The sequence below is a fragment of the Cynara cardunculus genome (genome assembly GCF_001531365.2).
Source record: "Cynara cardunculus var. scolymus isolate 2C chromosome LG 3, CcrdV1, whole genome shotgun sequence".
Lineage (NCBI taxonomy): Eukaryota > Viridiplantae > Streptophyta > Magnoliopsida > Asterales > Asteraceae > Cynara > Cynara cardunculus.
The window spans coordinates 13,969,212-13,984,911 of record NC_037530.1 but is presented as its reverse complement, the minus strand read 5'-3'; the positions used below and the strand labels follow the sequence as shown (position 1 = coordinate 13,984,911).

General features: G+C 36.0%; 1 protein-coding gene across 1 annotated transcript in view; it reads right to left on the bottom strand.

Annotated features, from left to right (window-relative positions):
- LOC112508981 (protein SABRE-like) overlaps positions 1 to 15,226 on the bottom strand; it is a 41,266-nt gene extending 26,040 nt beyond the window's left edge. Inside the window, exons 1-6 of the mRNA XM_025113851.1 lie at positions 13,658 to 15,226; positions 12,286 to 12,545; positions 1,872 to 2,088; positions 1,542 to 1,712; positions 1,383 to 1,460; positions 486 to 740 (exon numbers count right to left, since the gene is read on the bottom strand). Of these exons, the coding sequence (XP_024969619.1) occupies positions 486 to 740; positions 1,383 to 1,460; positions 1,542 to 1,712; positions 1,872 to 2,088; positions 12,286 to 12,545; positions 13,658 to 13,771 (1,095 nt within the window). The 5' untranslated portion in view covers positions 13,772 to 15,226. The remainder of the gene's footprint in view (positions 1 to 485; positions 741 to 1,382; positions 1,461 to 1,541; positions 1,713 to 1,871; positions 2,089 to 12,285; positions 12,546 to 13,657) is intronic.
- Between the last annotated feature and the right edge of the window lie 474 nt (positions 15,227 to 15,700).

Below are 15,700 nucleotides of genomic sequence, written 5' to 3'. Positions count from 1 at the left end.
ATATTCTTCAGCAATGCGATTATTCAATTCCTTCCTAGTGATTACCGGCTTTTATAATATCTGCAACTAGAACCCAAAACCTTGAAAGTAGCCATGCCTTCAAGGATGTCAGAATTGCTTACAAGTTTTATAAATTTTATGATCATTCACTTGCCTAATTGAAAAGAGTTCATGTACAATTGCTAAAATGCATGTATTCTAGATTATTAGAAATAAAAAGATGTGATATCACATGAATTTCCAAGACTATAGACAAGAACACTGTTTATCTTTTTATTTGATGAGTTTCTTGTATTTGCTGTAAACACACAAGACGCCTTCACGTCAATTTCCTTTTTTATGAATTTTAACATCAAAGTATTGCATCCATAATCAGGTGTGGCACTTTTCAAGTAAGCAAGCAACAAGAAGGGTCAACCTAGAGGCTGACTGCACTATCATGGAAGAAAAAAATAAGTAGAACCATGACTCAGTAAACCACTTACATGATAAACCGGCGATCCATCCAAATTATAAACTGAAATGGTTGTCTCTGGGGATGCAAATGTGCACGTCCACATAATGATCTTGGAATCATCACTTGACTGGACCTTTACTGGATTGGCACTTTCGTCTTTTGGCGCTGTCTTTTTCTTCTTTGAGGGACGCAACTGCATCAATGGCTTTAATCTTGCCATAAATATGTTGCACTGTGTGCCTCTGAGCTTAATATCGATTTCGGATTTGATAGGCGAAGTAGGCTGAAAAGGCAAATCAGTTTATACGGTAAAAATTGGTTCTCATAGAGCTAAGAAGTCTATTAGATTCAGCTAATTAAAAGTTGTAATATACACATGAATGACCCCACAACGACGAAGAATATTCCACATTGAGATAAAAGATGTCCTAGTATACGCAAATAGTAATAGAACTTAAGTGCAAGCTTCTGCAAGAATTCATGCTGGTTAAACTTTTGTATATACATGCTTATTTCCAGTGTTTGAAGTTAACAAAGAATTCATTGACAACAAAATTTATAGGAAACCAAGTAGAAGCAACATGTGGGGAGCCCTGTAAAGACACATTGCAATTCCATTGGTCAAAACTGCATACCGATATTTGCTTCTTTGTGGATATAAGATAAATAATTGTTTATCAGCTCATCAAAATATTCAATAACAATTCATTCAAAAAATTGTGCATGATACTCTCACAAACATAAGTTCCAGATAGTTTCTTGCTATCTAAGGGGGTACTATCAAACAGTTAAATATCCACCTAATTAGGTTACATGACAAGAAGAGAATAACTATATAAAGCACGTATCAATCAAAGTGCCACCTAAATGATGATAAAATAAAACACGCTTCTTAAAGCAGTATGTGAAACACTTATGAACTTACCTGTAACGGAATGTAAACAAATGAAATAACACCAAGATTCAGTATATCAAGAACAGAACTTCCACCATCTTTAAGAAGCTACAATATAACAAAGAGGACAAAATGAGACGAGATTAAGTATGATATCGAAAAGACAAGAATGTGGTGTTCCCTCCATACATGAATCTCGCTGAAATCTAATTGAAGATCAAGACGTGTGCTTTCTCCAACATCCTCAATAGACTGAGACTTTATGCTCTTAAACTGAAAGGCCATGATGCTATTCTCCATGACAATGTGGTGCTCTTTATGTACAAACTTCACATCCAACTTTGGCAAAGTGAGGGAAACCTAATACACAGATATAGAAATACTTGGCATACAAACGCCATAATCATAAAAGTTAACAAATAAAAAGATAACTCAAAATCAAATTCAAATCAGAAGGGGCACAGGGGAGGTAAGAGGAAGATGATAAATCCAGAAGTTGTGTAAAAAGCACTCACTTACCTTTTCCGGGAACAAAGAAGTGTACTTTGTGATGGCCGAAAGTGCAGCTTGTTTCTTTTGCTGCTTCTTGGCAACATTAGAATCAGGGGTGGGTTGTGCAGGTTCATCAGCATGAGTGTCAGATGACTTCTGCTTTTTAGAAATCGTATCCTCATTTAAGTCGACATTAATTTCTCCCAAAGATATGTCAATGTTTTTAACAATGACACCCATTTCTCTGCAAAACAAAGTAAACAATTACAAAAGAATTGGAAATTTGGAGCGAAAGGGGGTTACTAGAGTAAAATTAAACAACAGAAAACAAGACCATTGGCACCCCTCAGTTCATCAAGATAGATACACATCTCAATATGCTTACACTTAAGTGGAATGGGCTAAGATTCCATGGTCAGATATAAAAGCGTACTTCAGATCCTCCATCAATTAAAGTTGTGTGCGCTAAAAAGGGAATGAAAAATAAAAGGCCCACTTATTAAACTATTTTCGAAAAATAAATTATAGGAAACTATATCCTTCAATCCTGTCATTAGAAGCTCTTCATCATCTAAATAACTACCAAAGGCATTAAGGCACTTCAATCCTTGTCTATCTATACGACAACTTGTTCATTATCAATTCTGTTGCACTTGTTTTGTGTCTGTTATGTTATTTGGACAGCAAAACCTTTTGCCTCATAAACCATAGCACATCCGGTAAACATATACGCCATTCAGCTCCAATATATGTTGTCATTTCATCCACCATGATCTTCTTATGTAACTAATATACTCATCAATTTCTTTTCCTTTTTGAAAGATCAACCCAAAATACTAAAGGATTTGCTTTCTAGGAACTTCTTCTTTAAACATCTTTAAGATATCTCCATCTTCTCAATTTTATCCTGGGATTTGTACTTTTTATTATAATTTTCCTTGAGTTTTACATGTGTTTTACTACAAAAGAAAACTAAGGATCCGTTTACCAAATGCTTACGGACAAGAGTCACCTCCTTACTTACCTTATCAGTAACATTCTCGGCCACCAAATTTATTGTTGGTAAGCACCTTTTACCCGGTAAGCGTCTAACAAGGTAAGAGTCTTTCCACTCACTTACCAGGCAAGACACTCAGTCCTTATGTAGCCTCTTACCAGGTAAGATCCTCGTTCTTGCCATGTTCACACGATAAAGTAACTGACATCCAGTAAGTGCTTACCGGGAAAGTGCTTCTAAGCGGCCCCTAGGCCTCTAATTGATTACCATATATTTCTTGATATGTGTTTCACATGTGACATCCCGTTCCCGGGTATCGTCCTTTGCCCTTAGTAGAAGTGAATGAAAGAAAACTTCATATCTTAAACTTCCATTCCATTATAATAGAGTTAATACAACAGCGGAAGATGCTGAAAATTTACAACTTATAATATACTAACATCTTAGAATAGCAATACTTCAGCTTACTCCTACTCCTTGATTCCTGAGATGCATACATGAATATGTAAGCTTTAAGCTTAGTGAGTAGTTATGGTTTCATGATAAAACATTCTATCCAACTAATTAAAATAATTCTTATAAACTTTCATGTATAAAAACATTTCTTTGAGATCTCATAGTTACATGTTAAGTAACCCAACTTCTCACAGGTTCTTAAACCTCGGGTCCACATACGGGCTGCCCAATAAGGTTCGTTTGCAAGACGTACCTTCTTTCCATATCCCATACGTTGGATATTTAAATGTTTGCACTTAACATGTATAAAAACTTTCATGCCTTGTGTACATACATGTATTGTAACATGCAAACTCTTTCATGCCTAGGTGTAAAACACATACTTGTATCAAAACATGTCAGCATGCATCTTTTGTATAACATTTTCACGTAAAGCAAACATGCCAAAATATCTTGTAATGCATAAAATACTTATATGTAGCATGTATGTACCTCCTAAATAACTCACTTCTTAGTCTTTATTATGCTTTAAGGTAGTATTACAATCTTGGGATGGAAAAGAATGAGCCCCTTAAGCTTCTATTTATAGGGTGTAAGGTATGTTTTAAGGTACTTGTTCACTTAGCTTTTCAACTTGTAAGTTTCTAAGGATATGCCACATGTACTTGTTCATTCTAGTCTCGCCTTGTAATGCTTTTAGGGTTGCCACAAACTCCTTTTCTCTTACAACTCATTCTTTAGGCTTGCTTTCTCATAAGAATTTTTGTGGCTCATGTTGTTTGTCTTTAAGCAGCTTAGTAAGCTACTTATGTGCTTATTGGTAAGTAGCTTTGTAAGCTACTTGTATGCTTGCTTACTAATTGATTAATATTTTTTTAATAATGTTATTTACTTTGTTTTAGTTCTTATATTAAGGGCCTTTAGGAACAACTTAACTTTATAAGAAATTATGATAAAGACATGTATATATCTATATATGTGGCTGAAAACTAGGGCTGTTACAATTCTTCCTACCTTTTAAAGATTTCGTCCTCGAAAAGGTGTGGGTACTTATTTCGGATTGTCGACTCTACTTCCCATGTTGATTTTTTTTTTTTTTTTGATTAACCTGGATATTCAACCCGCTATGCTTTGCATATAGCCTAGAGTCACTGCATTTGAACCTCCGCGGCCACAAGGGGATTTTTATTCCTCCTTGGGTTTGAACCTGGGACCTCCTGGTACATTTGACCTTTGGAGCCAAACTCAAACCAATCAGGCACCACCCTTGTGGTTACTTCCCATGTTGATTCTATCCCATGGTGACAGTCCCATTGGACTAAGACTAAGGACACCTTTTTATTTTGAAGCTTCTTAACTTTACGTTCCGTGACGGCTATGGGCTTTTCTTCAAAATTGAGTTTGTCATTGACAGTAATTTCTTCAACCGGAATCACGACATCCCTTTCGGCAAGGCATTTCTTTAAATTGAGTGTTGTGTATTCCATTCAATTTTTTTGGTTGTTCAAGTTGATATGCTACTTCTCCTGTCTTTTCAATTGCCTTATAGGGCCCAATATATCATGATCGTAATTTACCCTTTTAGCCAAAACGTAGAACCCCTTTCCAAGATGATACTTTTAGTAATACCATGTCACCTGGAATTCAATAGGCTTTCTTCTTTTGTCAGCATAGCTTTTCTGCCTGTCTTCTGCGATTTTGAGTCTTCCCCTTATTGGTGTAACCTTATCCCCAGTTTGTTGGATAATTTCGGGTCTAGCTACTTGCTTTTCGCCAACTTCCATCCAACAGATGGGTGTTCTACATTTCCTTCCATATAGAACTTCATATGGGGCTGCCTTGATGCTACTATGGTAATTGTTGTTATAAGCTAACTCGATAAGAGGTAGATGGTTATCCCAATGACCTTTCAGGTCAATGGAACATGCGCGTAACATATCTTCTAATGTTGGAATTGTCCCTTCACTTTGACCATCAGTTTGAGGATGATATGACGTGCTCATTTTAATCTGTGATCCCAACTGTTTTTGGAAACCCTTCCAAAAATTTGAAGTAAAACGACGATCTCGATCCGACACAATTGATATTGGTACGCCGTGTCTCGAAACAATCTCGTCAATATACATTTTGGCTAATGTTTCTAAGGTTTGTGTTTCTCTTATAAGCAGAAAGTGTTGTCTTGGTTAATCGATCAACAATAACCCATATAGCATCAAAACCTTTTGGTGTTTTTGGCAACCTTGTAACAAAGTCTATAGTGATATGTTCCCATTTCCAAACAGGAATGTCTAGCGGCTGTAACTGTCCATAGGGTCTTTGGTGTTCAATCTTAACTTTTAGACAAGACATTTTTTGACGTAATTAGCCACAGACTTCTTCAATCCTGGCCACCAATACAGAGTTTTTAAGTCTTTCTACATCTTATAGGTTCCAGGTGGACTGAATACTTGGATTTGTGTGCTTCATCTGAAATTACTTCTCTACAGTTGCCTATTCTTGGAACCCAGATTCGTCCTTGAAACCTTTTGATTCCTTTATCATCAGTTTCCAATAATTTAGCTTGCCCGAAAATCCTTTCTCCCTTCTGATTGTCTTGCTTCAATGCTTCCTATTGTGCTTCTTAAACCTTTTCCAACAAGGTGTTTGTAGCCAGCAATTTAACGCCTTAATTTGCATGGGTTTAGTTGGCTCTTTTCGGTTTAAGGCATCTGCTACAATGTTAGCGTTCCCTGGATGGTATTTAATTTCACAATCATAGTCGTTTAGTAATTCTATCCAACGTCTTTGCCTCATATTTAATTCTTTTTGATTGAATAAATACTTGAGGCTTTTATGATCCGTGTAGAGTACACATTTTGTACCATACAAATAATGCCTCCAAATTTTCAAAGCAAAAACTACGGGAGCCAATTCTAGATCATGTGTTGGGTATCGTTTATCGTGTTCCTTTAATTGGCGTGATGTGAAGGCAATTACTTTTTTTGCATAAGCACACATCCCAAGCCTTATTTAGATGCGTCACTGTACACTGCAAAGGCTTCTATTCCCTGGGATACTAATTAATTAGTTGCTTCACTCTTATATTATCTATTATTATTTTATCATAGTGGATTTTCAATCCCTTCTATGTCTCCTTTGGGCAGGGAGTCTATAGTCTCAGGCAAAGAAGTTCCTAATAACATGGTTGGCATAAGCCAATTCTTCTTGTAATCGGACAACTTGGGTCTGGGTTTGATTTAGGAGTTGGAGAGCTCTTTCTGTCTCTTTCTTTGATTCCCTTAATTTATCTTCCACAATTATAGTGTACAATCAGATCCTATGTGCTTCCTCTTGTGCCATTGCGCACTGATGGTTGCTCTCAGTTAATTGATCCAATAAGGCATTGAAGTCTGCTTGGGTCACGATCCGGGAAATTTTCTCCTACTATGCCCGATGCAGCTTCTAGTATAGCTTCTGAGGGAGGGTGCACTATGTGAGGTAGAGATGTAATTTCTTGCTGCCAATACAGGTCCTCCCATGGGTATGGAAATATAGTGTGGTTATTTGCATCAGAGGCCTCAGAGTTATTTATAGTTGCATTAGGATTATTTAGTGGTTCCACTGAGTTGTAATATGGAACTATTTGTTCAGGTACTTGATTTGGAGTTTGGATTATCTGTTCAAGCATTTGATTCGGAGGGTTTAAGATGAAATACGGGTCTTCATACGGTGACTCATGTAACCATCCATTTCCATACTCAAACAAATCTCCTTCGTTCCTTGCAGACTTCTGTAATGGGTTAGAAATCCTTATAGAATGTATGCTAAATAATGTTGTTTAAGTCTAGATTTATCCAATCTCAGACCAAACTTAGTTCACTTGAACAAAAGACTCTGATACCATTCGTGACATGCCGTTCCTGGGGGTATCGTCCTTTGGCCTTAGTAGAAGTGAATGAAAGAAAACTTCATATCTTAAACTTTCATTCCATTATAATAAAGTTAATACAACAACGGAAGATGCTGAAAATTTACAACTTATAATATTCTAACATCTTAGAATAGCAATACTTCAGCTTGTTCCTACTCCTTGATTCTTGAGATGCATACATGAATACGTAAGCTTTAAGCTTAGTGAGTAGTAGTTATGGTTTCATGATAAAACATTCTTTCCAACTAATTAAAATAATTCTTATAAACTTTCATGTATAAAAACATTTCTTTGAGATCTCATAATTACATGTTAAGTAAATCAACTTCTCACAGGTTCTTTAACCTCGGGTCCACATAAGGGCTGCCCAATAAGGTCCGTTTGCAAGACGTACCTTCTTTCCATATCCCGTACGTTGGATAGATAAATGGTTGTACTTAACATATATAAAAACATTCATGCCTTGTGTTCATACATGTATTATAACATGCAAACACTTTCATGCCTTGGTGTAAAACACATACTTGTATCAAAACATGTCATCATGCATCTTTTGTATAACATTTTCACGTAAAGCAAACATGCCAAAATATCTTGTAATGCATAAAATACTTATATGTAGCATGTATGTACCTCCTNTTAGTCTTTATTATGCTTTAAGGTAGTATTACAATCTTGGGATGGAAAAGAATGAGCCCTTTAAGCTTTATTTATAGGGTGTAAGGTATGCTTTAAGGTACTTGTTCACTTAGCTTTTCAACTTGTAAGTTTCTAAGGATATGCCACATATGTACTTGTTCATTCTAGCCTTGCCTTGTAATGCTTTTAGGGTTGCCACAAACTCCTTTTGTCTTACAATTCATTCTCTATGCTTGCTTTGTCATAAGAATTTTTGTGGCTCATGTTGTTTGTTTTTAAGTAGCTTAGTAAGCTACTTATGTGCTTATTGGTAAGTAGCTTTGTAAGCTACTAGTATGCTTGCTTACTTATTTATTAATATTTTTTTTAATAATGTTATTTACTTTGTTTTAGTTCTTATATGAAGGGCCTTTAGAGACAACTTAACTTTATAAGAAATTATGATAAAGATATGTATATATCTATATATGTGGCTGAAAATTAGGGCTGTTACATGTTTTGCATTACATAAGTTATACAGCTTAAACTAGTTCACTGGTGACTATTACTGCCAAAAAATTTAGAGCCAATGAATTTTAACCGCGAAAGGACGGTTTGGAGGAGGCTCGGCGGAATGTAAGTCATGGAGGGGGTTGGGGAAACAGTCCCGGACTTTTGACAAGGAGCTCCGAATTAATACCAGAAAGGTCCACCCGGGGAAATCGGAGATATTAATTTTAACATTTACATGAGCATGAAAACATCTATGGTTCAAGAGTTCCATATGAGGCTATGATATGTTTCTTTAGTATACATGTTCAAATGAGTAAACTTCTAATCACTAAGCAGTCCAATTGCTTAAGTTTTAAAGTATGCATTGCAGATTAGTACCGAGGGCTTGAAGGGAGAATTGAATAGTTCAAGGGAGCTATAGCGGCACATGATATTTAGTTGAGTTTTAGTTTCGTTTGCAACTTTGCATTATATAGTTTCATCTCTAGAAGGTTTTTTAGTATGTGTGTTTAGTATGTCAGATTATATTTTGTAACTAGGATCCAGCGAAATGGTTTGGGATTAAATAAAAGTCTGTTTAGATTACAAATTGCTTCTGCTACTCTTTAAAATGTTTTGTCCATTCATATGTGCATGGTTATGATACATGGTTCATAACACTCTTCATGTGTATCGGTGTAGAGGCGGAATGTGGCATGTTACAGGAAAAGGGTATTCTTTGGCAGATTAGAAAAATTAAATGTTAAGATCTACTCACATGCAGACTGAACTGGAGCTATAAATATACGTAGATCAACTTCAAGGTTTGTCTCCTTTCTGTGCGGAAACTTGGTCACTTGGAGGAGTAAGAAACAACAGTAGTGGCAAGGAGTGTTGAAGTTCAGTACAGAGGGTTGGCATAGCAAATTTGTGAAGGGATATGGATAAAACAAGTTCTTAATGAGCTTGGTCAGCACCTTTTCACTCGGCTTGTATCCTGATGATGTGTGAGAATAAGGGGGTCTATTAACATAGCTAAAAATCTAGTTCTTAGCGGTGTATGTATATATATTTGTTTCATATGTGCCTCGAATATATAGAAGGATAAGTTTTCTTCACAAGCTAAAGTTGCACTTGTTATCTAGATTTCATCTTTCAAGTTTTGTCCTTTCAATTCATCTTTAAATGAAGTAAGATACAAAATCATTAACTAAAAAAGGACAAAACTTGAAAGATGAAATCTAGATAACAATTGAGCCCACAAATCTTAAAAAGAACTTATGAGGCTAAACAATATATTGAGGATAGAAATGTAGAATTCTAACACATGTACAAGCAAAACTTAAAAGACATTTTATTTTGGAAAAATATCTTGTTTAATTACAAACATCCAAAACCGATTTGGGTGTGAAGGAAGTATTATATAAGATTCAAGTGATGCTACTTTCATTTTATTTCAAACTTGTCCATTCTTTCTATTTTCGACATCCAACAACATCACTTACTTTTGGTATATCTTGCTAACATAGTTCCCTTACTACAAACGCCAACATTTCCTCCATCATACAACAGTTGTTACAACTCTTATTGTGCATACTACCTGTCATGTTTCTATTTTCTTACACTATATGAGAGTTTTGACAGCTATCGAAAAGCTATAGCCTTATATGCATTTCTTTGCCTTCCTATAGAAAGTGATAGACTTCATGTATCATGAATATCAATGAAGAGAGTCAACTCTACACACAAAGGGTGACCCTATTATCTAAAAGCACATATGAATAAATGCTGAAAATGAGAAACCATTATGCAAGTTACTGAAGATATTACAAAGAAACCCGATTGAGTTATGCATCTACAGTTGCGCCTACATATCTCGTATTTTAATCCTCAACTCTAGACCATCTTTTTTCTTGGTACCTTACAAAAATTATAGCATTGGGACTTCCACCAGAAAAAAGAAAAATGGTGAATGATCAAAACTTGAAGAGGAAGCTCAAAAATAAGAGATTGAGAACCGGGCAAGTTCGTTCTTCACATACTTGCATACAAAGAAAGTTTATTCATCCTTTTTTATTTCTATTTTTCCACTGTTTCTATTTTCTACAATCAACAACATCAACAAACTTTTGGTATATCTTGCTAACATAGTTACAGTTCTTCTCCATCATATAACAGTTCTTACAACTCTTATTGTGCATGTACTTCACAGTTTACATACTTCAGTTTTCTTATACCATGTAAGAGCTTTGACAGCTATTCAAAAGCTACAACCATATATGTATTTGTTTTGCCTTCCATAAAGAGTGATAGACTTAACCACAAGGGTTGTGGTGTAGTGGTTGAGGCCCTGGGGGATGTGGTGGAATACCCCATCTGTCCAGGGTTCTATTCCAGGTGTACACAGCAATTGTGGCCACTGAGTCTATCAGGGCTGATTTCTTGCACTCACGATTTGTCGGGATTAGTCTAGGCATTGCCTAGGACGCCCTTCCATAAAAAAGAGTGATAGACTTCACGTAGCATGAATATCAATGAAAAGAATCAACTCAACAGACAGAGGGTGACCCTATTATCTTAAAATGTGAATGAGTAAATGCTGAAAGTGAGTAATCAATATGTAAGTTACTGAAGATATTACAAAGAAACCTGATTGCAAATGACGATTATGCACATACAGTTGTGCCTACATATCTTGTATTTTAATCCTCAATTCTAGAGCATCTTTCTTCTTGATACCCTATCAAAATTATTACATTTAGACCTCCACCAAAAAAAGGGACTCATCAAAAATTGAAGGGAAGCTCTGAAATAAAAAATTAAGACCCAACAAGTTCATTCCTAAACTACTAGCAAACAGATATGAACTATATGCAAACTAAATAGAGCAACAGATGGTTGCCAATTCACATATAGAGAAAATCAAGTGAAAACCGCAAATATGTTGCAAACCTGCAAACTAGTTTTCAGGTGATGTTTCATATATGAAACAACATATGTGTAACGATTTATGAAACAATCACTCTTTTATGTGTGAAAAAAAAATGCAAATACGTGTACATGAAACGCACACACATTCACAAAGACAAGAATAAAGCATGTGATACAATATGAAGCATAGCTTAAAATTAAACGCATTGAATGGTTTGGATTGGTTTTCACGGGTTTGTAAGTTTTAACATAAATTCTGGTTTTTTATTTGATTCTCTCTCTCTATAGATAATATATATAGGGGTGGGTTCAAATGAGAACCATAAATATGTTCGGAATTGGGGAACCACCTATTCTATGTACAATTCAGAATTACCGTGAATATGGAAATTAATCATGATGAATGTGGTGATGGATATTCATAATGGAAATTATTCAAAATAAAATTCATGGTATCATGATAAAAATGCATGATATTATGATAAAATGCATGATATCATAATAATGAAAATGAATGATATTCATAATTATCATCATGAATGGTACATGAAGTAGTTGGTTCCCTGGTTCTCAACCTATTTATGGTTCTCAGTTGAAACCGCCCCATATATATATCACTGAGTCTATCATTGAAGAATTTATTGAGCAAGCACACCTTAACCAATTCTAACTCGTAGCTCTATACCCTTGCACCAAATGAAAAGCATGTGTATGTTCCTTAGAACTTAGACCTGTAAATGGTTGGTTTCACGGCCAGCTTGCCTGATCTACATCACAGAGGCTTTGGACAGGTGGTTCTTCAAATAAAAATGAACCAGAATAATTAAAAAAGAAGAATGACAGCTTGTTCATGGCTATGAATTTATAAAACTAGGAAAACCGTAAAATAGAAAAAGATGGTGACTAGGAAATACACAAATGAGTCAACAAATAGCAAAGACGGAATTGAAACAAGCAAGAACTTAAAATAATTGCACCTTAAGGCCCATGTATGGCAAATATCATATGAAAAATTGAAATGTGTAGAGAAAACAAACCTGTGAGTACCAAACTCAACCAAGAGACCAAATTCTTCACAAATAAAATGAGCAGAGGACTTGTCTATTATGGATCCATCCCCAGTAGATAAGCTTTGACTCCCCTTCAAGCTAGATAAACTATCACAACTAACATGCTGTTCACCCAGATGGATGACAATAGGCAAAATTTGCAACTTCAAATACATAGAGGGCTTGGAACCTGGATCTTTAGACATATCAAGCGCCATATCTTTAATCTCTAGAGTAGCTTTCGGTGTCTGCCACAAATATATATAAAAAATGACTAGAATAATTTAAAACAATAGATAGCATGCCTAGCATGAAATTAAACAAATAAATATGTCGAAAACTGATGGCAATATGACATACTATAATAGGACATTGAACCCAATCCCGGAAACCAACTAATCATTATAAGTACGGGTAAAGTTTCCACTTTAGATTCTTTTCCAACTTACCGCAGACATTAAGGATGTAGAAGTAACCTATCCACATTAACAAAGCCAAATATGGTTAAAAGTACAGGTGTCTTTTGATAATTACCATATGCTAGGGTCAAGAATGCTATTAACACATTTTGGGGCATAAGTAAATATTACACATCTAAATATTATCCAATGGCTTTAACACAAAAGTAGTATGAAATTATATGCTATGAAACTATATGTAGAAATAGAAATATTTTCTTATATTATTTGAATAACAAATGCCGTCTGTTTATACAAGACAAGACAAAATAAGGAAAATATATACAATCAATTTTTATCCTATAAGAAGGAAAGTGTATACAATCAAATCCTTCATAAAAAGATTTGATACAATTTTCCAGCTGTCAACACTCCCCCTCAAGCTTGACTATAGATGTTGATGAGTCCACGCTTGCATGAAAGAAAATCAGTACTCGTTCAGATAAATGTTACGAACCGAACAACAGGATGAAACAAATACTGTAATGGAAAGGTAAAGCTTGGCCAAATTGTATTCAGTTCAACCAAATGAATGGGAAACAGCGATAACGATAGTGATTGATTGGAACTGCTAGCAATTCGAGAGGCTAGTCTCTCCTATATGAAAAGGCTAATATTTTGGATACCATACTATGGCAACTATCCTATTATTTATACTAGCCAAAAAAGACTAATTCCCTACTATACCCCTCTCTAACCTCTCTAGAATCTATCAGGTACTTATGGGCCTGGGCTTGGGTTGATGCATAACATTACCCGGTCCCAAAGAACCACCTTGTCCTCAAGGTGGATAGATAGAATAAAGGAATAGGAGCCACCATGTTACATGTCCCTCGACAGCTGCCACTGAAGTCAAATCCTCCCAATTAAGCAACTTTTCCCCAGCATGGACGATGACTAACCTTTTCCGCACACCCTATCAAAGGAACTTCCCAGAGACTATGATAAGGGTCCTCGGTTGTTCTGTCATTATTTGCTGGTAAAATAACACCAACTACTATAAAGAAGGAACCCATTTGTTTTCAGATATAAGCTCCATTCTGTCCTTCTAAGCACACTCTGATCCAATCATAGAAATAAGCTTCTGCAGCATCATTTTTTGCTGCTGAGCCTCCACTGCAGCCACTGTTGATGCAACTTCCTTTTCCAATATTGCTATGTTGACTTCAATTCTTTCCATTTTGATTCATCTGCCTCAAGTCTTGTAAATAGTTCGTGATCTGTCCACTTTTGCTGATCGATTAGAAACTTTAATGACTTGCGCTTCAGCCTCTTGCTGCATTGTATCATAACATTGAGTAAGATGTCGAGTATCTGCGAGGGAAGCACCCATTGCAATTGCTCTTAATGGCTCTGCAACTTGTGTCCCAAATTCAGTAGTTTGCCTTGTGAAAGGTTGAAATATGCTCTTAATTGCATACTACCACTACATGTATTCTCTATACCATATTTTCTGCTAACTTTGACAAGGTAGTTCCTATTTCAACTTGTTTGAAACCAGCAACTATATATTCTTCAACCCCCAGGAATAATGTCTCCTTGAAAATGCTTGGCAGCACGTGTAGATGTGTTTAAAGCAAGGATGATCTGACCTCCACTGTGTCGCCTTCTCCACAAGTAATTTGATCAGAAATGATAGTATTTCAGCATTTGATACCTCATGTTCATGTGCCTAAGAATTTGGGAAATCGCTGTCAAGAGCAATTTTGAATGAATTCATAGTAGATTCTGCTGCCTCCTTTTGCTCATCCGCACCTCTAAACTTGGTCAAATACCTACGATAATCTCTTTTCATTTGCAAATAAAACACCCTTGGTTCACCGGTAGATGCGACGATTCCAAAATCTTCAGAATTCCCAAGCAAACATCGGAGAGCTTGTCAGGGTGTGTTCACAGATCATGGCAACACCAGTTATTCGGGTTTGAGAATCAACAGATGTATGAGGCTGATTATACACGATGCGAATCAGTTGTACATCTGCCAATGAATCCTGTATCTGCCCACCATTCCAAGTGGTAACAAGAATTGAATTTTTGTTGACTGCTTTGTAAAAAGAATTGTCAACTCACTCTTCACACTAGGCAATTTTCAACTCAAAACCTTCTTCCCTTCCATGGTAAACTTTATGAAGAGTCTCGTGCAATGGAACGGAAGCATCAAATAAACCACAAGAATGGGTTTTTAATGCAGGTTGATTCCCCCTTGACGAGCCAACTCAAGAAATGTAGCTTCTACCCACGAAATTAGAATCGCAATTATCTTTGGGTTACATATCTCCAATACAGACTCCCCTCTGTACAAACTCTCTAAACTAAAGTAACACTAGAACATAAGCTGTAAATTGCAGAATAATTAAACCTGACAAAAACCCTAAACCGATTCCAACAATGTTCACCACCAAAAAGAGAACATTCCAACGAATAAGCCATCAGAGGTTCCAAACTCTTTGAGTGTTGACTCGATGATCAAGAGAAGCATGTATAACATCCGGTAGATCGAGGTGAGAAGGCATGTCCAACAGCAGTTGAATGCTTCCAAGTTCCAATCAACTGGAAATAGGCTATTTTGGGCCGTCGTGTGAGCCATTGGTGGGCTGGGCTGGGCTGAACCGAGTAGTTCCTTGGTACATCCACTATTATGTTATGATTTAATACTTTGTTTTTTGTTTCTGGGATATTTTGTAACAATGCTACCTTTGAATATCCCTTTCACCATGTTTCTCTCAATACTCGAGATTGTAACTGATTCTTTCGAGATTTTAGCCAACAAAAAGGCATCATATCCTTGCCTTACTCTTACGGGTAAGTTTGTTTAGTTTTATGGTAAGGTAACCTAACTTGATAGACGCATGCCCGGATAAGAATTTGGTAGATGGCTCCTAAGAATCTGACAGTGTGAGTTTGGCAACTAGGGCAAAGGTCTTGATATAGTCAATTCTATAGGG